Source organism: Ptychodera flava, chromosome 9, assembly GCF_041260155.1.
Source record: "Ptychodera flava strain L36383 chromosome 9, AS_Pfla_20210202, whole genome shotgun sequence".
NCBI lineage: Eukaryota > Metazoa > Hemichordata > Enteropneusta > Ptychoderidae > Ptychodera > Ptychodera flava.
Genome location: NC_091936.1, coordinates 30,250,157 through 30,271,791, shown reverse-complemented (window position 1 = coordinate 30,271,791; position 21,635 = coordinate 30,250,157). Strand labels below are relative to the sequence as shown.

Below are 21,635 nucleotides of genomic sequence, written 5' to 3'. Positions count from 1 at the left end.
AACATATACTGAAATTATTATTCATGAATAAATGTTTAATTTTATTTGCCGTCCAGTAAATTGTGTCAGACTTTGCATCCTGGAAAAGGACACTGGAAAAAGACATGTAAACAAACAATTTTACTACCAAAGATGGGTATGATATTAAGGTATGATTTGGCATGCCTGACAGTATATCTTTACCATTAGACTATATTCTTGCCAATCTTCAGTGCAACGTACATGTATGTTTGTAATATACAGTGTTTTAACCAACTATTTTGCTAGATTGGCTCAATATATTTATAATGAAAATCTGGCCTTGCCAAAAGTTTGTTACGTACATATACATCATTAGACTTGCTCAATATCAACAGAAAACAACTCTTGCCACAATTTATCATACATTATCATCACCGATAGTTTTAATAGGTTGACTCATTACATGCACCTATGGACGTGAAACTAAACTATAATTCGTCTTGATTTGTTCTCCCTCTGTAGAGTCAGTTTGATGGCCCAGACAGGTTGACGGGAACGCAGAGCAAAGCCAGATTTGGATCGGCCATTGCATCATTGTCTGATATCAACTATGATGAGTATAAAGGTAAGTGCTGATTGCATATTGACAAAGATGGGTATATTTCTTTGGGGTTTTTTTTATCAAATGTGCAATTCTATAGCTTCAGTCAAACATTATTATTGTTGTTGTTGTTGTTTGTCTTTATATTAACAATCATTCTCATATAAATATGCAAATCACATTCTGAATTTTTTGGCTGTTATTTCCCAGGAAAATCCAATTCTCTATATTACAATCCGTAATTCCTGCATGCATTATCTCTCCACCATCCCAGATTCCAAGGGCCATGTTTTTTCCATAGTTCATTCCCCCAGACCAATCTGTCACTCTGTACAGTTCACTGAGGATGGGCCTTATCAAAGCAGGCCTAATGGACCGGCACCACCTTTTTTGTGTGTCCCCTTTTCATTAAATCCATTCGATTTGGTTTTTCATGCACCTCTGATCATGGCATGTATCTACCCGGGACCAAGTTTAATCAAGCTTCATAATGTGCCTGCAGAGGTGAACGGGGCTCACCGAGTCAAAAAAACATCTCCCCCCTTCTGTCCCTGCCTAATCGACCATAACGGTGGCGTAAAAGGGTTATGCGCACACATGGTATAACCTTTTCAAAATTCAATCGGACCCACGGCATTCAATATTTTCCTTTTGATGAGGATAAACCGTTTAACCTCGGGTCTAATCAATATTAAGCTGCATATTAAAGAAAAATTTTAAATTTGTTTAACTTAATTAAATAAATGCTGCAGCTGTTTTTCAGGATGAAAGCCACAACGGCCCTGTGCTGGTATGAGACGTTAATTAAATGGCTTGTCAGTTATAAATTGATCGATTGATTTCCGTGGAATTTTCAAAAAGTGATTTTAAATCCAGTTAACACTATATGCGCCTCGAGAGTAGAAGTTTTAAAATCTTGCTCATTGTTTCCCTGGCAAAATTTGAAACTCTTCCCTTTCATTGAAAATCAAGAATAGGACACGCTCAAGGATGACCATACAAATTTTTCTGTCAAAGGGGCCCATTACCTCGAATCTATCAATGTTTAACCCTTTCACCACCATGGTTTAGTCCAAATCCATTGTTTTCTATGGTGAAGTTGGACCTCTACACAGGGAACTTGGGGTGAAAGGGTTAAATTCAACATGGCTGCCATTCTCTATAGTAGGGTGCATGGAAAAAAATCCTTTTTTTTTAATTTTCAATAAAGCAAGGCTATCAAAACTTAATTTTCATCTCAATTTTCAAATGTGCCAACTAAGCAGGCTCTAGAACTGGAAATAGTTTAAGATTTTGAAGTCCAATTATCCACCATCCCCTGAGCACATTCCATTAAAAAAGGAAAAGTTTAGAATCTCAACTTCGAACATACTACCATTTATTTTTGTTCTGTTTATAAAATACAGTTTCTTGTTCTGCTTCTAAATCAATGCTGAGTGTTCAGATTGTCAGTACAGCATGTACATGTATGTGTAACATCCAACGTTATCTGTATTTTGGGGAAATGAATTTACAGTCAAGACTAGAATTCATATTTGTCAACAATAGCATTAGAAATGTGCAAAGTAGGTTGTGATGGCAAGTCTGGTTAAAATGTATTTCAACTTACTTTAGGGAGTGCGATAATTGTCTTTAAGAACAAAAATAATGAAAATTTTTGTGAAAAGTTACAACTTTTGTCACTTTGAAGTGCTGCTGGAAAGAAAAACTTGATATTTTATGTCATGTTTTAGTTATGCATAGTGGCCTGAAAATATACTCGGCTAATTTCTTTGCGCCTCTCATTTCATGGTTAGTACTGTGTATCAAGTATCCTGTCATAGGACACAATTAGGTTTGGCAAGTATTTTTGAAAAGAATAAAGTGTATTTGAATCACTCCCTGAAGTAAACACATGTACAAGGTTTCATCATTAGCATTTACTTTCAGGTAAGACACATCTTGGAACAGAGAGGTTTAAATTTTCAAGCTTTTCCCATGGAATTTGTAATGTTTTTTTAATCAAAAATGAAAATTAGGGGAGACCATGCAAAGTTTTAAACAGGAGAAATCAATTACCTTAACTTTATTAAAATATTTGAAATTCAAAATGGCCACCCATACCTTATGTCAAACTCTGTAGGGAAAAATTAAATTTCCAGTTTTCTCAAAAACAAGACTTTGAAAGCTTCATGTCTCTTCATGCATCAAAATGAAACCACATAATCAGAAGACATGATAGGAATAATGGAAATTTGGAAGTCTGAAAAATTATTGCAAAAGGCCCATTCTCCCTTGAAGTGAAGAAGTACTACAAATGACAGGCATTTTGTACTGCTTCGTTTGCAGGCCATTAATGACACACTGTATGGTTTGATCAAAATATTATTTTCAAATGCACATCCTGTTTACGACAATTGCAGCAATGAAGTAATATTTTTATCCTCATTCAACAAAAGGTTAAAAGTAATAGAAAGCAAAAAAAAATTGTATGGATGCATGGCAAAAGAGAATTATCTTTTTAAATGTCAAAGGACAAAAAATGCTCAAATTGATCTGAATATTAAATGAACCTGTCTTCAACTGACTACGATTGCTTTTGAAAAATCGATTTTTTCAGGCAAAACTAATCTACTTTAATTCATGCATGATGTGTTTAATTAAACTTCAGGTATGTGATGAGTTGCATTGTAATTAATTATCTTCAATTTATTCAAGCAAGGTCCCGAAAATTACTTTATTCGGTCACGACTTGTAAAATGTGGCAGTGTGGAGCAACTGATGTTGATTTTAATGTCACCGTGTTGTGTTGTCTTGCACTCTGTGGAAAAGGCAGTGTACCGAAAGAAATGCAAGCAAATTTTATAACGTGTCAAGAGAGTTTGTAATACGATAAAAGCATACTATTGGATTGCCAAATTTAAAGAGAAAAATAAATATTTGTAACGATTAAGATCCGAGTGATTTTATAGCCCGAAAACTGCTGTGTAATGACTTTTGCCAATGCAGTTTACATCTATTGACAGTTTAAATGACAAGCATAGCTAACACAGTGTGTTTGCTTTGCAAATGCACAGTCCTTGCCAACCATTCTGTAACATTTCCTTGTTTATGATAGACAACAAGATCGGTAAATTTGAGCCCGTTTGCAATTTGTACAGCCATATCTTCCAAGCTTGACGACAAATATTGAATCTGAGGAAATGTTTTTGACATCGCTGAATCAAATAAAGTAACGAGCAGGGTAATCTCCCCAAAGTGCTCAGAAGAAACATAAATGGGCAAATCAAATAATCCTGCGACGGCCATCCGTGAAGCAAAGAAAGTCGGCCTTCATTAGATTTTAGATATTTGTTAATGCCGTGTGCTATTTTTAGTGTTTCATAAGCCAAGAGTACAAGAAGCACACACATCAGCGTCACAGTAAATTGTCAATGAAAAGGGACAAGTCAATACTTCAGTGGTATCGTGAGAAAGTATAGTCTAGGTGAACGTCTGTTGTTTTGTCACATAGTGCTAAATTTAAATGATTGATCATATTTATTAAGTATGTGTGTCCCCCTCATCATTGCTGGTACTTCAACTCTCCACTCTCACCTTATCTCATTGTGCAGCGATACAGAATGTGACAAGTGTATTAAGGCACAAGGGGAAAGGCCTTCAGAGTGGTGATTTCAGGCCTTGAAAAAAGGTCATTTCACACACGCTCGAATGAGGCAGTTGTTACTGCATAGGACGTGATTATTGGTACGTAAAGGAATTGCGTCGTCAAATTGCGGATTGCAATCGTGTGTCCGTCATTCCATGATAGCTTCGTCGGCGTGAAATTGATCGGCCGATGAATACTGCTGAGTCAGCAAATTTCCAGTGTGGTTTGACATTGCTAAGCATTTGGATGGGATGTGTCTCAAGCTACATGTACAATCCCTGGTTTCAAAGTTCATCCTTGAAAGATGAGATAGTTTTGTAACTTGGGTATTTTCAGCACTTTTCAACTTCAGGGGTGGCCCTGATTTTCTGACATGATATCAAATATGTAGACTGTACGTGTTTGACCGAATGTTCATTCATTTTCCCCATCATCAAACAAACTCTCCATTGATTGTTTCATTGGCATAGCACTAATTGCATCCTGTGGAAAGATTGTCTCTTTTCCCTTCATTAATTACTGTTAATTAAAAGAGACTAATCAAACTCTTTGCATGAAGCCTTTAAAGCATGACTCTGCCCATTACAGTGGCTTAATTGAGATGGCTTGGATGTGGAAGAATCGGGTCATGCTAAGTGGTTTTGATAGATGTTGGCATAATTGTTGAGTTTGGAAAACACGCAGCATTTTCTAATTACCTGATGGTTCGTCTTGTCAACCTGCTTCAAGTATTCCGGTATCCAGGCAACAGTACCGATCCGGAAACAGAACTGGAAAGCTGTTCTTTCTGATGCTTATTTATACCATGAAATATCCTTCAAAGTCAGCCGTGAAACCAAATAATGTTGATCATTTGTGACAATTGTAACAAACGAATCATCAATTTAGTGTCATATGTTTAGGTCTGCAGTGTGTTGTTTACCTTTTAATGAATTTGTTGGGATATATTTTTGTCAGATTGCAGAATTTGTTCATGTATGATTATTTCCTATTTCATTTCAATCTGTAAAACAAGGATTGAGAGTGCATTTTGTTGATCACTCATACAGATATGTCAAAATAGTGCTAATCGCAAATGACATTATTTTTTCTCTCATTAATATGCATAAATAAATATTTGTGTACATTTTCCACATAAACGATGAAAATAAAACCTGCTAATGTTACAATGGCTACAAAAAGTCACACTAATTTGTATGAATTTATGGCTCAGACTACAAACTGAACAGCCACGCATGTTAACAACAAAATTTGTCCGAATTTTAGGCAGCGTTGTCAGAAGTCGCGCACGTGCAGCTATATTTAGTAACAAACCTGAAATCATGATCAATGCTATTGACTTCTGATAAAATACATAAATAGGCAAGAGTAATGTGTGTGAACAGCAATTGTTTCCCTCGAACTAGTGGGTATTTATTTTGTACATTTCAAGTGCTTGTACTGTACAGTTAACATTTTGCCTGCAAGACTCCACACACAGCCAGGGAAAAATAATGAAGCTATTTCATCATGATCAAAGAATCTTTTATCACACTGCCCTTCTAGCTCCCTAGAATAGAAGAGATTTCTGCTTTTGAACTGTCATGTAAAAAAAATTATTTTTTTCTCAGCGTAACAGCTGGCCAGTTGTCTAGCATTTGACTGTGTGCTGTCAGTGACAAGTATTGTACGTAGTGTTTGTCATTACAAACAAAATCATCATTGGCTATTACATTGTGTCAGAAGAATGAATGTTTTTATGATTTACACTGTGGCTCAGCTTTTTTGTTCAAACACGGATTAAAATAACATTTCTTTTCACTGATACCAATTCAAATTGCACAATCAACTGTTTAAATTACATTTCTTTTTGACGGAGCTGGCACAAAGCGATCTTGTCTTTTTCCACTCTCACATTTTAATGATCTGCCTTCACATTTTGATGATCATTTTGCAGGCCAAACAAAGCAATTACCGGATGATAAGAAGATTAAACAAATGTTAAAACGAAATACTTCAGTAAACAAATGTATTGTCTCCAGGGAGAGTGACGCTTGGGTTAATTAGGACGAAAAAGCCATAAAATTGAGATAATTTTGCTGTTCTATCCATTATTGACATTCTCCATAAAGCTGTCATCAAAATACTTCGGCTATTAGCTTCCTGCAGAAATATATGGTAACAAATACGTTGCTATGTCTTTTTCTGCCATTGCGTTCCTTTTTATGCCCACTGACAGTATTTGTCCTCTAGTTGTCAGGAAAATGTCTTCTCTGAACCATTTAATCTTCTGTTTCGTGCAGCTATGATGAAAGAAAACAAAATATGGTTCACATTTATAATTGTAACTTTCAGTAGATATTTGATGTGCTTTCAACAAGGCTTTCTGCCTTGCTATGGTAATCAATCGGGTCACCCCCCCCCCCCCCCTCAGTTGTGAGTGCAGTGGTCCAAATTTGCTTTGAAAACGTCAAAGCTGGACCAGGATACAGCAATATTGGGGTCTGCTGTTTGCATCATATGTGGACCTAATTTTTCACCAATCAGATATTCATTTCATAATCCTATCATGGTTTATATTTTATCGGCTTATTGTATCTTTCCATTCAAATAGATTCATGGAGTCTAGAGCTTCATGCAAATTTACACAAATGTAAATACATAGATATTAAAATAAATAAATAAAATCGTAAAATAAAAAAGTAGAAGAGAAATTACAAAGAGTGAGATAACATCAGTGCAGTTCAATTGAAAAAACCCAAAAAATTATAATATATATAGTGTAGTAATTTTGTTTCAGATCATAATATTAAACTGCACAATATATTCCTGCATATAGATTAAACTTTACCTCCGAAGGCAGTAATGTTGTTTTAACAGGTTCATAGTAAATGGGTGTTCCCGGCTGAGCCGCCACCAATAGCAGACTGTCATAGCCCCGGGGTCTCGGCAGAGTTATCAATTTAACAATGCGAGGAGTGGTGGTATTAATAGCGATGATGGTTTTCAGGGTCATCAAAGCTGAATTAAAAAAAAACAGGGCTATTTGTAAAGGATAGACAAGTTTCACGAGGTTAAATTGATGAGTGGTGGTAGTCGTTGTGCAGACAAAATGTCTGAACCCCTTCCACTTCAGAACATTAGGAAAATGCTATCATATAAAATAGTCAGTTGATCTATACAGATATGGAAGTGGCCATTACAACAAATACATATTTTCATTTTCAGATTTGTGTTGTTTAACGCAATACTTGGTTCCTTTTTCCGACAGAATCAAAGCAGACTAGAATTTGTTACACTGGTACATGCATTTTTATTCTGAAATTGCTGTATCTTTTGTTTGGGCCTCAGAAAACTACAGCTACACCCTAAATTAGGCATTTTTATCGTGTCTGAAAATGTTCAATAATTTATACTCAATATTATATTAATTTAAAATGTTTGATAATTTAAACTCAATATTACAATAATATTAGTTCTTAATATTATGACATTACTAAAATGACTTGTGATATGCAAATTTTCTGAAATTATTTATTTGAGAAACAATCTTATTAAGAAATAATAAAAACCAGCTTTTCAGTTCAAACCATTGAAAATTTTCAGATGTTTAATTTAGAGTGTAGTTTTGCACTGAATGTATGCTACAAACATACAACATGTGGGGTCAGCTTGACGCGTGCTGTATGACAACTGTGGCTAAATCTCTCTTCATCAGAAGATGATGTGAAATTTCCTCTCAGATTGTCACAATTTTAAAGGAAATATAATCTCCAGGAAGACCACACTTTAAATATTGAATGCTGTGTGTTTTTGCATCAGGGCAGTTACTGCATTTGAAATTAAGCTTCTCTGGCGCACCTGGGAAATACAATTTTACAATATATTCTTTTTCTGTTAGTGCAAGTTGCAAATCGCCACCAGTCTATTTCCACAAGAACGCTACGACATAATCAGCAATCATTGAAAAATGTTCAGGACAGACAGGACTGCGTTTTACCCCAGAACACTGTCATACATCCCATGCAAACGTTTCTTCATAATAATATCATTTTCTTGCTTTCAGATATTATCATTGGTGCCCCCTATGGTGGCGATGATGAGCGCGGACAAGTGTACATCTACAATGGCTCGCCCAATGGCATCAGGAAACAGCCTGCCCAGGTACGCGTCAATCTCATTCATTTTACTCTGCCATACCTTTTATTGTAGTACTCTTTCAAAAAAAAAGGAATGCCGATTAAAAAAAGAAGATCTGTGACGGAGCACTGGATGGGGAATTAAGTGACACAATAGCAAGATTTATGACAGCACAAATTTGATAATTTCATACAGTGTATTTGTACGAGGTTGTTCATTTCACACTGGTTTTAAATAAGAGCAATCAAACTTTTTCTAGAGTGGCGGCCTTTTGAATATTATTGTCATTGAAAAACACTTGACTGTTTCAAAACTGATTGAGCACTAAATTGAAGTGGGGACGCCGGCGTCTCCATGGTGCGGTGATACAACGCGAGTGATAATGCAAGACAACTCTGGACAATTGGATCTGGGGGCTGAGAGAACACAGCTGTTGCCGTGAAAATCAATCCTGTCGCCATGGCAACAGTATTGATACATTGCTATTCTGCGGCAAAGCTCCTGCGTTCAATATTCTTAGTTTGTGTAAATGGCTGGAATCCGGTGCAATATAGCAAAACCCTGGGCAGTAGCTGCCGATCAGACTTGCCGCTATGAGAAATTGATTGATGCTTCTGATCAAATCAGAGAGAAAAAAAAGAAAAGAGGTAAAATTTAGCAGTGCTGCAAGTAGCACTGAATAACGTTCATCCTGCCGTTGCATGTACTTTTACTGGCATGTGTCCCTATCCTGCCTGGATTGCAAATTGAAAAGCAGTACCTGGCAAACAGGAATCTGACGGTCATTGTGCAAAATTTTCCCACCAACTGCGTCATATTTGTCCAGGGTGCATCTTGTCACGCCAGTTTATATCCAGCGTGGCTCATATTCCTTGCACTAGTCTTTGAAACTGCTGTATTTATTGGAGGCCAAAATTTGAAAGAATACCACAATATGGAGTGACAGTCAGCGCATATGTTTCTAGAGATATTATGTGTACATCCATGTGTTGCATAATATATATTTTGTATCATTCTGTAAACTGTAAAGTACAATGATATATGACAGTCACACTGTAGTCAAAATTCCTAATTAAAATGTACTTCTATAAAATTTGATCTTTGAACACATGTATACAGTTGCATGCACATGCAAATACGTATATGATACACACACCTACACACACCTACACCTACACACACGCACACACACACACACCAGTGTGCCCTCTAACTAACAGGATTACAGAAAACTTTTGAGTCAATTTGAAAATTTACTAGTTTTTCTTGAGTCACCATGTATTATTTCCTATTCAACTCAAAATTTTCTTGCGTCACAGAGAATTTTTTGCGTCATGGCGCGTCATATTGGCTTAGAGGGCACATTGACACACACACACATATATATATATAAATATATATATGTGTGTATATATATATATATATATATATATATATATATATATATATATATATATATATATATATATATATATATATATATATATATATATATATATAATGTACTTGTACTTTGAAGTTTGTAAAGAGAAAAATTGAGTGTTTTCATGATGGCAGGTGGGTAGGTAAAGTAGATGGTCCATGGAGCTAGATGTAGATCTAGACACATAGATTTGCAGATAACGTAATTGAGACTTCGAGGTGATGATGGCATTTGTCATGAGATAGGCAATAACATTTCACTTTTTAAAAGCCTCTGATGGGAATGCGTGAGTACCTAATGAGCTCGCATAAATTTCAGAGAAATCTTTCAAGTATTCAGCTCTCAGTGCAGAATATTAATCACTCCGTTGATTTGAGAAATTTTCAAGTTGATCCGCCATCAGTGGCTGATTTATGTTGCGTGTTAAGTATCTTGTTGACAGGTGGGTTCAGTTGATTTATGGCTGAAATTACAAAAATAATCTTCTTATTACCATAACTGCCGTACATGTGAGTATCATCGTAGACATACTTTACAATTAATCTGTCTAGTCTTTATCATGTGATCAGCGTATGTTGAAACTGCGGCCCAACTACAATCAGGTTGATGTACAGTCTTACAGCCTAGAAAATTGGGTATTTAGAGCATTTTGCTCGTTGTTTACGTAAGATTAAAATTCTGTTGAATCCCAAGATACTGTTTGAATACTTGCTTAACCCTTTGAGTGCCACAGTCGATTTTTGTTGCCTTTATACAATATAACACCAACAATTTCTTTCAAACAATTTTTTCAGATTTTCCCCAAAATTTTGGTCAAAAAGTGTAGCCCATGAAAATATATGTCCCTTTAGTCCAAAATCATGGAAAAAATTACAGAAAAATTCATAAAAATTGGTAAAATGTTGCACTGATATTTTTCTTTACGGAGAATTACAGTGCTCAAAGGGTTAACATAACACATCACAGAAATGACTTAATCGAGTTATATGTATGTTTATAATAGAACAAATATTTTTGGTTGTTTCAGAGAAAAATGTAAATTGCGTGTTGCACATGAAAAGGATGATATTTGGAGACTATAAATCAAAAAAATATGTGATGTGATTATTGTTTAAGTGAGAGCAATTGTGAAGAAATTGTGAGAAAGTGTACAGGTAGTTTATCAAAAAGTTTGAAAGTAGAAGGGGAATTACCAGAACAATCTTCTAAATTGACCCTTTGAAGAATTGAAGTCTTGGTTGATCAGTAACATGCTGTTCCAAGATGAAAATTATCCCCGGACACATGACCTGTAATTCTTTATTCCTGATAATGATGAAAATATGAATAAAGAGTAATAACAAATAATTCATGAAATGTTTGTGTTCAGTTTCAGTGAACACAATGCAAATGTACCATTATTCATAGTTACATAAGCATTGTAGAAATCATGGGTTCTATGGTCTATCACAGCAGAACAAAAAAAGAAAATTACAATTTGAATTTAAACCTCAAATTTAAGCTGAAATATAAATTTGATAATATTTATATGTTGCTGCTCGAGTATGTTTGCAGACCATTTGAAAATATAATGTACTTAATATAGTCAGTATTAAAATGAACTTCCATAGTTGAATGGCATTTTTTTTTCATGGGAGATCGAGTAACTTGATTTTAATGTAATGTGGAAAATCAGATGCTGATGCAGATATTAATCCAAAAACATCAATTTAGATTTGAACGTAAAATTGAAGATACTTTACGTTGAGGATATGTGCAGCATAACAACTAGCTGTTTTGATATGAGACAGAGATTAAATGATCTATTTTCCATCTGGTGAACATTTTTACAGGGTTGTGTGGGTGATTGAACGATGGCAAATGACTTGTATTTTGAGATCACCTGTACTGCTGTGTTTACAGTTACCTGCCAACGGCAATACTGACATACATGTTTGACCTTGACCAGAATTGACAGTGTGTACTTGACTGATTGGATTGTGCTCATTGTCATTACTGTCATTAAAATATAAGAATTGACTTGAATATACAACATGTGTATGCATATATAAAAATACAGGTATACAGAATACTGGATGTATGTATATGTGTGTGTATAGAAATCTATCTTTGTATCTGAATGCGTCTATGTATATACGTATGTTTGTAGTATGTATATATGTACCGTATGTATGTACCGTATGTATGTACATGTATCTATGTATGTATGTACGTACGTACATGGATGGATGGATGTAGGGAGGAAGGAAATTAAATGATTTTATACTACAAAATATTTCAAGAAGACATGACTTATGTTCATGTAACTTTTGGAAAATGATACATCATAGCTGTTGTCATGTGAGGGGATCATTTTGATCCATCCACATTTTAAATAGCTCTGACAAATACAGTTGTTTCAATTGTAACTATTTCACTCATGGAGCCCCATCTGAATGGCCATGTAAAAGTCTTGTTTTTCCAAAAATATTTTTCAAACTATACATACATCATTTCATATATAGGTTACTGGTGTTTTATCCACATTTAATGTCTATTTGCACCATTTTATACATGTACAAACCCTCTCCTACCAATGTTTGTACAACTCTTATCATAAAAAAATAGTCTGATAAGACCTTAACACTTGCAATTTATGGGTTGCAAGGTTACATGTGGCGTTATTATTCTAGCACCAAAATAGTATTATATTAATATGGGAAACATATATTACACAGTCACATAAAACTGCTATAAAGATGTCACATATATAAATTTGTCATGCAAATATTCAAACATATACCGGGCTATTACAGTAAGCAAAAACACCCATCTCTACATTGTTTAGTGAATCCCATTACAATTCTTTCAATTCTTTCTATGTTTCCACTTTAATTCATAAAATACATGCATCAATTTAAAAAGAATTTTTTTGCTTCCTAGAAAAAATATCGAACGGCCTTCCCAAGGAAGCACTGTGATTTCTGAGCCTGGGAGAGTTACTGCTGTCGTAAAATTCACATTTCCCAGTACATTAGTACATATATTGCTTTTTTTAAAACTCACTAGGTAGTGTTCAGAAAGTAAACAGAACCTTAGCCATTTTTCAGTAAATTTTATTTATATATATATATATATATATATATATATATATATATATATATATATATATATATATATATATATATATATATATATATATATATATATATATACTATCTCATGAGCCAGCCCAAATGAGACATATGGACGTATACAACCTGAACAGTTGTTAAATATTTTATAACATTGAGTTTTAAATCTGCTGTATCATAAGGGTTGCACTTAAGCAGATGAAATGAATGTGATACAAGTATAGAATGTTGCTAGCTGCATTTTGAAAGCCCCAGGCATAAGCAGTAATCTCTCTATTTTTTCTCAAAAACTCTCTACTGCAGTGCTTTCATGTATCTTTTTGCTTTGTAATCTCTGACAAAACAAGTGAAAAAACCCTCCATATCTGCTTTGGGTTTCAGGTGATCAAAGCCTCCGACATCAGCCATGATCTAAAAACCTTTGGTTTCTCACTGTCAGGCGGCCTTGACATGGACGACAATCACTACCCAGGTAAACGACTTATCCTACCATTTGACAGAAAAAAAAATACAGGAGATTTCTCAGAAAGGCAATTCATATTAAACCTGTATATATCTTTTGTGATAAGTAACTCCTTGTCAGTTCCTGGACACAGACTTCCAGGAGTCAGTCAGTCTCTCTCTCTCTCTCTCTCTCTCTCTCTCTCTCTCTCTCTCTCTCTCTCTCTCTCTGTAATTAAAGAAATTCAAGTACAAAGTAAATATCTAATTATACAAATACAATTACTTTGTACTTGAAGTAATTTGTGTTGTTATTTATAACGTTCTGCTTTTAGCATTGATCACTGTAATTTGCCATAAGGACATCTGTATATGTTCAGAGAGAGAGAGAGAGTATACTTTGAGGTAGATATATAGATATATATGATATATATATATATATATATATATATATATATATATATATATATATATATATATATATATATATATATATATATATATATATATATTTTGAAATTAAAAAGACACAATTATGGATATATATATATATATATATATATATATATATATATATATATTTATTTATTTTGAAATTAACAAGACACAATGTCATTATGGATGTTTTCTCACTTTTGCATATATTTATACACAAATATATAACTAAACTCACACATACGCAAGTTTCATACTCAATTACTTGGCATATTTTACACATGCAGAATAAACTGACATACATGTAGGCTGGGTATCATATTGGGATGTCAGATTTGCTGGGAAAAAAATATCATTCTGCAATATGACGATGTGAATAATTGATCGAGCCAGGCTTCTCAGAAGACCTTGTATCTCTGATGGAAACACAGTACAGAACATCAAATCAGTTTGCTGGAGGCATAAATTGATGCCGAACGCCCCATGTTTAGGCAAATGAATTTCTTGAAGTACTGGAAAATCATTGTGCGCATTGTACTCTGTTGGGACCCAGTACACAAGCCGGTGCACAAACGCTGTGAGTTAGGGAGGCTAGAATCACATCTAGTTGAGTCTGTAGTTTACACTGCAAGGCCTATAAGTATTATCTGATTGCGGCTGGATAAGCTTGATGATGATAGTCCCCAAGTGCATGAAAATAAAGCCCATTTTCGGAAATTTCTAATCTACAGCAAAAATATCTAAAAAAAAAGGACATATCCAATATCTTTTTTCAGAGTCAGAGATATGGTTTAACATTTTGGATCTACAGATGAAGGATGAGAAATGTATTATTGAACTGTATCTTATCTTGCCTGGCATTGATAAATTTATACGGCAGGTTCAATTGATGATCAAATCTCTTTATTCTGTTTCATGCCTCAATATTTCTGCAAAATGATACTCTGATCAGGTGTAGCATTTTAGTTTCACTCATATTTGTATCATGAACTCCCAGTCTTTGTCATCCTTCAATTGATCAAGTTAGTTGAAATCTTCAATTTACGTGAGTAGAACCTTTTTAAATCTTTTCCAAAGCAGGGTGCTTCACTGAAGCTAGGGGTGGGCACCCCTCTGTTCCCTATGCAATTTATTTATATGATAGTAACATACAAAAGAATATATTTTCACAACAGAAGAATATGCAAATTATACATTGTTATGTAAATTTTCACCCTGTGTTTTTCCAAGCTGGGAAATAGACTGCCAGATATACTGTCTGTGTACAGTATTTTTGGTATATGTGCATGGTGTGCTGTGAGACTCTGCAACAGTTCATATTTCCCCATGAGTGAGTTTCCAGTGACAGTGATCTCTTCAACTTCACTGGGAGTTCACTCGTTACTACTGATACTTGAAGTAAATTTGATCGCATGCCTTCAAACTTTTGAGATTTTTGATACTATGAATGTTTAGTACAATTTTCATGTCAAAAATGTGTGACTTAGCCTCATACCGAAACGTGTAATATTCAAAATTTCCTTGAGGCAGAGAGCATAGGCTTGAATCATCCATGTATCACACTGGCTTGCAGGACACGCCATGACAGATAAAGATTCCTCCCAAATGCTGCAAGACAGAAAAATTGCCAATTACAAAGTGTGGACAGTGATAGACACCACAGAGACTGTAGCATAATGCCTACACTCTCACAGACATGGCCCCCTTTTACATTCTTTCTTCCGCAATCTCACAATTGCCACTCAGCCCTGCCAGTTTTACTTTTCTAGCTGCAGTCTCCCGAGGCAAAACCAATTTGAATCACCAACTTTTCCTGTGGCTGACTTGTCCAGTCAGCTTTTTATACCGTAGCACATTATTGACATTTGTTTACATTGGTCCATTTGCTACGGCGTCAAATCTTGACGCTTTGGTCAGACTGTCTTTTAATCCTATGATCAAGCTTGTCAGTCTCTCCTTTTCTTGTCATTTTAAAGAGACCGAAAATCTGCCATGATGAATTTCAATGTTAGACATCTAGTTTGTAATTATAAGACCCTACGAAAGTCTAAGAAAAGGGATACCAGAATTTCAAAATTTAGCAGGCAAAATCCCTAAAATATTTGGTGCACCAGCAGAAAAGTGGGCCCAATCTAAATTATGGAAATATTTGAGTTTTCCTAGGGGGTCCCACATAGCTTCATGAAACAAATTAAACCGCTAAGATTACCTTGGTGGGTAAAATTTTTCAGTTTAGACAGTCTTGCTTAGCCTTACCATAGACCCTCGAGTTCTCGAGTGTCTATGGTCTTGCCAAATTTTGATAAATTTTTCTACATATTATCACATTATACAATCAAACATTATCGCACAACCAGGACATGGATGACACTAAATCATTGAATTCATAGCATTTGTCATTCTAATCTTGGTATCATAGTAGAGAAAAAAAAATAGAACCTGATTTAATTCTATAATCTGTCTTACGGGATGTCATAAAACTAACGAAAACAGGATTTCCATGAACAAATACTCTCTCCTGTGTACTTCGCTTTGCTAAATATCATTCGTTGGTAATTTTATTGCAAAGCAAATTGAACAGCCAATGTCAGAAGTGTCTGCAAGTCCTCATTAGTGAAAGTTTAACTGATGAGTTTTCGAGCAGTGTGTGCATAACACATCGCACGAGTCAACAAACGCCACTTTGGGGGCCGATATTTCACTCAATAATGACCGCAGCGTACACAGTGCATGACTTGTAATGCAATAAGTTCAAATAATGACCGGGCAGCTGATTGTATGTATCAGTCTTGGCTGAACTGAGGACAAATACTGACAAACAGTTATTTATTGATAATTTATTTTTTTTCTCTGTTTCAGACATTCTAATCGGTGCCTATGAATCGGATCAGGCTGTTCTGCTCAAGTAAGTCACCGCGATCTTTTTGTAATGGCTGTTTTATTTCAAATCGTACTCGGGCAAAATTGACTGAAATTCAATTTTGCCTTGCGCTCAATTCAATTTCACACCATTGAACAGTGAAATACGTGTCCATGTATAAGACATGAGTTTATGACCCCGGCTTTTGAACGCAGTGTGACTTTAATACACATTCACTTTGTCACTGGGCGGGTTTGCTCAAATCTGCAAAGTATGGGTTTTTTTTCAACGCTTAGGTCGCTAATTTGAACAAGCGTGAAAATTCCGGACTTTCAAGAGAAGCACAAGTGACTTGGTACACTGGAATGTCAAGCTTATGCATGAATGTGAAAACAATTTAACGAGCAACGTAATAACTCCTTTCATATTGTTATTGAGAGTGTGAGAGAGTGTCTTTTTCTTCAGTACATTCATTCTGGTAAAATTAAAACGTATTCATGGATACATGATACGTAAAAACCTCCATGTCTTAGTGAGAAAAAAAATGATGAATTTAGCTCACACATTTTAAGTGAAGGAATATCCCTAATGAGACCAAGTTCCTTTCTCTTATTACATGTATGCTCAAAAGAGACTTAACAGATCTAAAATCTTAGGGTAGATCTTGAAATTCAGTTGAAAATTTACTCAGATTTAATCACAGCTGTTCTTAAAATAGCCAGCTTGACAAATATCACATCCAAAGGGGGAAAAAAACAGTGAGCTGAAGGCAAAGACTGCTAAACAGGCAATTCAGGTCGGCAGGTATCGATTTCCAAGTCAATGTAACAAACATAGTGCGGCTTTTTAAAATGTATGAACTGAGAGAGCGGTGCGTTTGGCAAGGTTTTTTCCCCGTGAATTGTATTATGAATGCTTGAGTTAGCCATCCAGTGCATGCTAATATACCGGTTTCCTGAGTCTTGTACAAAAATCTGCTGAGTGTGTGACACCTGATGACTCCGTGCCTATCCCGTTACGTTTACCCTACACACAATAATCATATAGCTGAAGTGTGCAATATTTCCTCGGGAAAAAAAAGGTACTTCGCGATGCGTCAATTACTTCTTCAAGATGTGAATCGTAATCAGACAAGGAGTTAGCAGCTATTTACAAAACATAGGTGTTATTCCAAATTTTGTTCTCATCTTTGTAAAGATTTCCTGCATGGTAACGACACTGACTAGCTCAAGTACACCATGCACCTTCCTAGAAAGAAGAATTCTGAATAAAAAAAAATCAATGTAAATACAACTGTATTCAGATAAAGTATTAATGTTAGCTCATACGAGCCATTTTTAAACGTGCGACTTCCTTTGACTAATTCTCCCTGAGTGTTGCGTTTTTAACCATTTTTTGAAACAATTGCAAGTCTTTCATAGGAAAAGTTTCAGAAATCATATCGAGTTACAAAGATTTACAATTCATGTCACATGCTGAGTAACAATTCATAGTATTTTGTCTCTATATGTGTTTTACAAGTTGCTTGTTGCATATTATCGACTGTTTACTTGGCCCCTGAGACAAAACTGAGCCATATGCTGTATTAGTAAAAGTTGCCGGGCAAGGGAAAGTGTTAATCAGGGAAAAAAGAGTCCATAGGATCAATACTATATATTCGTTGAAAGTGCTTCCATGTACAGTTCGTTTTTCAATACACTCAATAGCTTCTCGGAAAAGTTGTAAACACACGTTTGAGACACCATCTAGTCAATAATATGCAAATCAGAAGAACATCAGACAATAGTGACATCATCAGATTGCCAAATAAGGACATTCTTTCTCTTTATCTTGAAATTTTTTTGTGGCCGCAGGCTGTTAACCTGTTTAATTATGCATCGATTTGGCTTCATCGTAAGTTGATTCAGATGACATTGAGGAAGCTGTGTAGACGGTGAGAAAATGAGAGGAAATAAGATTTAATTGACAATGCTGCGACTACAGATGAGTTTTTTTAATGAGTCTCCCATCATGAGTATACCTGACAGGCCTTGAATCTGAAAAATAAATATTTGAAAACTCATATTACATCAACCAACAAGAGGAGACATCACCCAACAGATTACTTGGGGGAAAATTGCACCGTAAGCGTTTATGTAAGTCCGCGAGACATTTAGACTTCAACCTCCGCTTGTTGCAATGCCCTTGAGATTCACCGTTTTAATGGCACTGCGAGCAAAATTCTTGTCAATTAGGCCAGAATTGTCGGCAATTCTTGCCTCACGTGGTTAGGAAAAAACACTCAGGCTGATCAGAATGTACAATTAACACTAAAAGCACTCTTTAAGATTCGAAGCTGCAGCAGCATCACTTTAGGGTGGTGTGATTTTGAAAATTAACTATCGAGCTGCTGAGGAAAACAATACAGCAGAAATACTGTCTGTCATGGATAAGGTGAGGTACCCAAGAAATGAGTGATCCCTTCAAAAAACCGATATCCCATCAATGTCGTTGGCAAGCAGTATAACTCTAAACCATCGGGAAAAAAAGGAAAACAGGCTATTTGCGATTCTTTAAGACTCTTATAAGACATATTCATCGTGTAGCTATTTAGTCTAAGATTGGAAAATCCATGTGAGGTGAATTGAAAACACAAAGTGACAGTAATCTCCAAAGCCAATTGACATTTACACATATTAAGTGAGTGCTTCATTAATTCAAACCGGGCACTTTATAATGCGGTGAACTGCGGGAAATGAAATGCTTTGTGGGATTCTTAGTAGGACTTTGTATTCCCGGGGACTGCGATGGTGGGCGTCCTCGGAGAGGATGTTGATTCGGTGTTTCAGACTTTTTCATATTCTTGTCAGGAATTTGAAACTAGTTTCTGGAACTGACAGAAACATGCGCTGGGTCAAAAACATTTTGAAATGCTCCACATTAACCTCTGCCTCGGTTCTTTTATTACGTTTACAGTGATGCATATGTTTACACTTTAGAATAGCAGGGTTGTGTTGGGCACTAGTGGCTCCTGTACTTTGATTGTGACTTTAAAACCAGAACAATAAGTTACCCTGCAGTGTGGCACATCCTGCCACATGTAGGGAACTAAGGAGTAGAAAAAGTAAAACACCACTTCAAGAACATTTGCTCAACTTCATAACTTTCGACATTCAGTTCGTGAACGTTGCCACTTATCGTTTTTTCAAAAACTGCAGCGGCAAATGTCAACGGTAGAGTGCCTGAGCTCTCTCCGTACATCATAATTCAACCAACCAACGTTATGTGAGTCACTTCTGTGAGTGTATGTCTGAGTGTGTGTGTGTGTGAATTATGACTTATACGGCTAGTTTCCCCAGTGCCAAAGTACAATTGCCGTAAATGGAGAACTGCATGAAATTCTCATGATACACATGTGATACACGGACATACAGTGTAGCTTTTGAAGTTGTACATGGTGATTTCCTTGCTGTGCCTACTGTTTTTGAAACCTTTCAAATTTACCTCCGCAAACCATTTTTTATAAGATGGCAATTCTTATTAAAAAAGTAACCATAATTGCCACACAGCGACATCGCTCACCATTCATGCATGGATAAAAGTGCCGTTCTGATGTTTAAAAAATCACGCATGCTGTTTCAAAAGTTCACGCTTTTTCGATTTTACAATTTTCACTCGAATAGGCAACAATTTAATAACACCTAAAATGGATCGCGTTCAACACCACCTAGAATGGTAATAGTCAGTGTTAGATCTTTCGCACACCGATATTTTCACTATCTGTGAAATCTCTGATGACGTCAAACTATACAAAGTAAGCCAATAAATTGATTAGAGGTGTTGGATAAATAGCTGTCGTATCCAGTAGCAAAATTAACGCTTTAAAAGCATGGGGGACCACAAAGCCTTCAATACCACAATGTAAAACCTAAAAGTTGTTCGCAAATACAATGCGATCATTCTTGACTGAGAAATTATGTGCACAGTCATGTATTGACCACGCTATTATCAGCAATCTACTCGTGGAGTACTAGTGTGCTAATTTACGTCACAATTGCCATAAAGATAGAAGATAGATAAGTAATGCAGGGTTCTTACAAAAAGTGTAATTGGCACCTCTTTGCGGAGGTGGTGGTTGTACCATCAAACAGTGATCTCATTGGCTCACCTGCAAAATGCTTAGAAAACCAATCAAGTTCACAATTATGCGTGGAACAGGTCTAAAGAAGACATCGTGGAGCCCATAATTATTTCTGGGGATATGTGACTGGTATTCTGTCATTCAGTTCTTCAACCCCGATGATCAGATCAATGCAGCTGTCAGGGGTTCACTTCAGTACAACTAGATTCGATGGCAGGTCTTAGAAAGAGAGAAATAAACTTCCAATACACAATTATAAAAGGATTAGTTTGTGAATAGCCTCGTGAAGTGCCAATTGAGGGCTATATGCACAGCACGTCCTCAGGACATGTGAACGTTCTTGAACCATGGTTTGTTTTTAATGCATCTATTGAGGTCATTTCATTAAATGCTGGTTGTCAGTCTCTGTTTATGTCACTGATAACAAGGAAAATAATCAACCCGCCATATTTTACGTACAATGAACCGAACGTTTTTTGCTATATAAGCATATTTATTAACCAGCTGATGTGAATCTAACGTGAACACGACCTCGTTTTGATATGCATTGCGCGTCAGAGATGAGATTTTCAAGCTCTTCAACTTGATTACTCTATTAAGGAAGGTCGCGTCGACCCTGTGTATTCTTCTTGTCTTGCAAGTTAATAGGAGGCTTCAATTATGTACCTGCGTAGCAACAGGAAACCGACAGGGGGATATGTGTCTGTTACATGACCCATACACCCGCCATTGTGTTTGGACAATAAAGAAAATTCATTTTTCCCAAAAAAATTACATCAAGATTTCCCCCAGGGTATTTTTTTGTCAAGATGGTCGACGTATTTATTGTATTTGACCTGTTCCCACACTACTGCGTTGATGTTACTTTTAGCTCACTATTGGCTTGTGATCTTCAGGTGAGCGGAGAAACACGGTCAACTATGGTGTTCAGTTG

The 21,635-nt window shown here is 35.8% G+C and overlaps 1 protein-coding gene and 1 long non-coding RNA gene across 2 annotated transcripts in view; one reads left to right on the top strand and one right to left on the bottom strand.

Annotated features, from left to right (window-relative positions):
* Positions 1–21,635, top strand: part of LOC139140623 (integrin alpha-8-like) — a 105,396-nt gene that overhangs the window by 34,889 nt on the left and 48,872 nt on the right. Inside the window, exons 11-14 of the mRNA XM_070709985.1 lie at positions 484–586; positions 8,236–8,333; positions 13,227–13,317; positions 16,581–16,626. Of these exons, the coding sequence (XP_070566086.1) occupies positions 484–586; positions 8,236–8,333; positions 13,227–13,317; positions 16,581–16,626 (338 nt within the window). The remainder of the gene's footprint in view (positions 1–483; positions 587–8,235; positions 8,334–13,226; positions 13,318–16,580; positions 16,627–21,635) is intronic.
* LOC139140624 (uncharacterized) lies at positions 6,080–20,979 on the bottom strand. Its single transcript, XR_011554029.1, has 4 exons — positions 20,729–20,979; positions 10,926–11,037; positions 7,021–7,190; positions 6,080–6,472 (listed from the first exon to the last, which is right to left on the bottom strand). It is a non-coding gene; the product is annotated as an uncharacterized lncRNA (long non-coding RNA).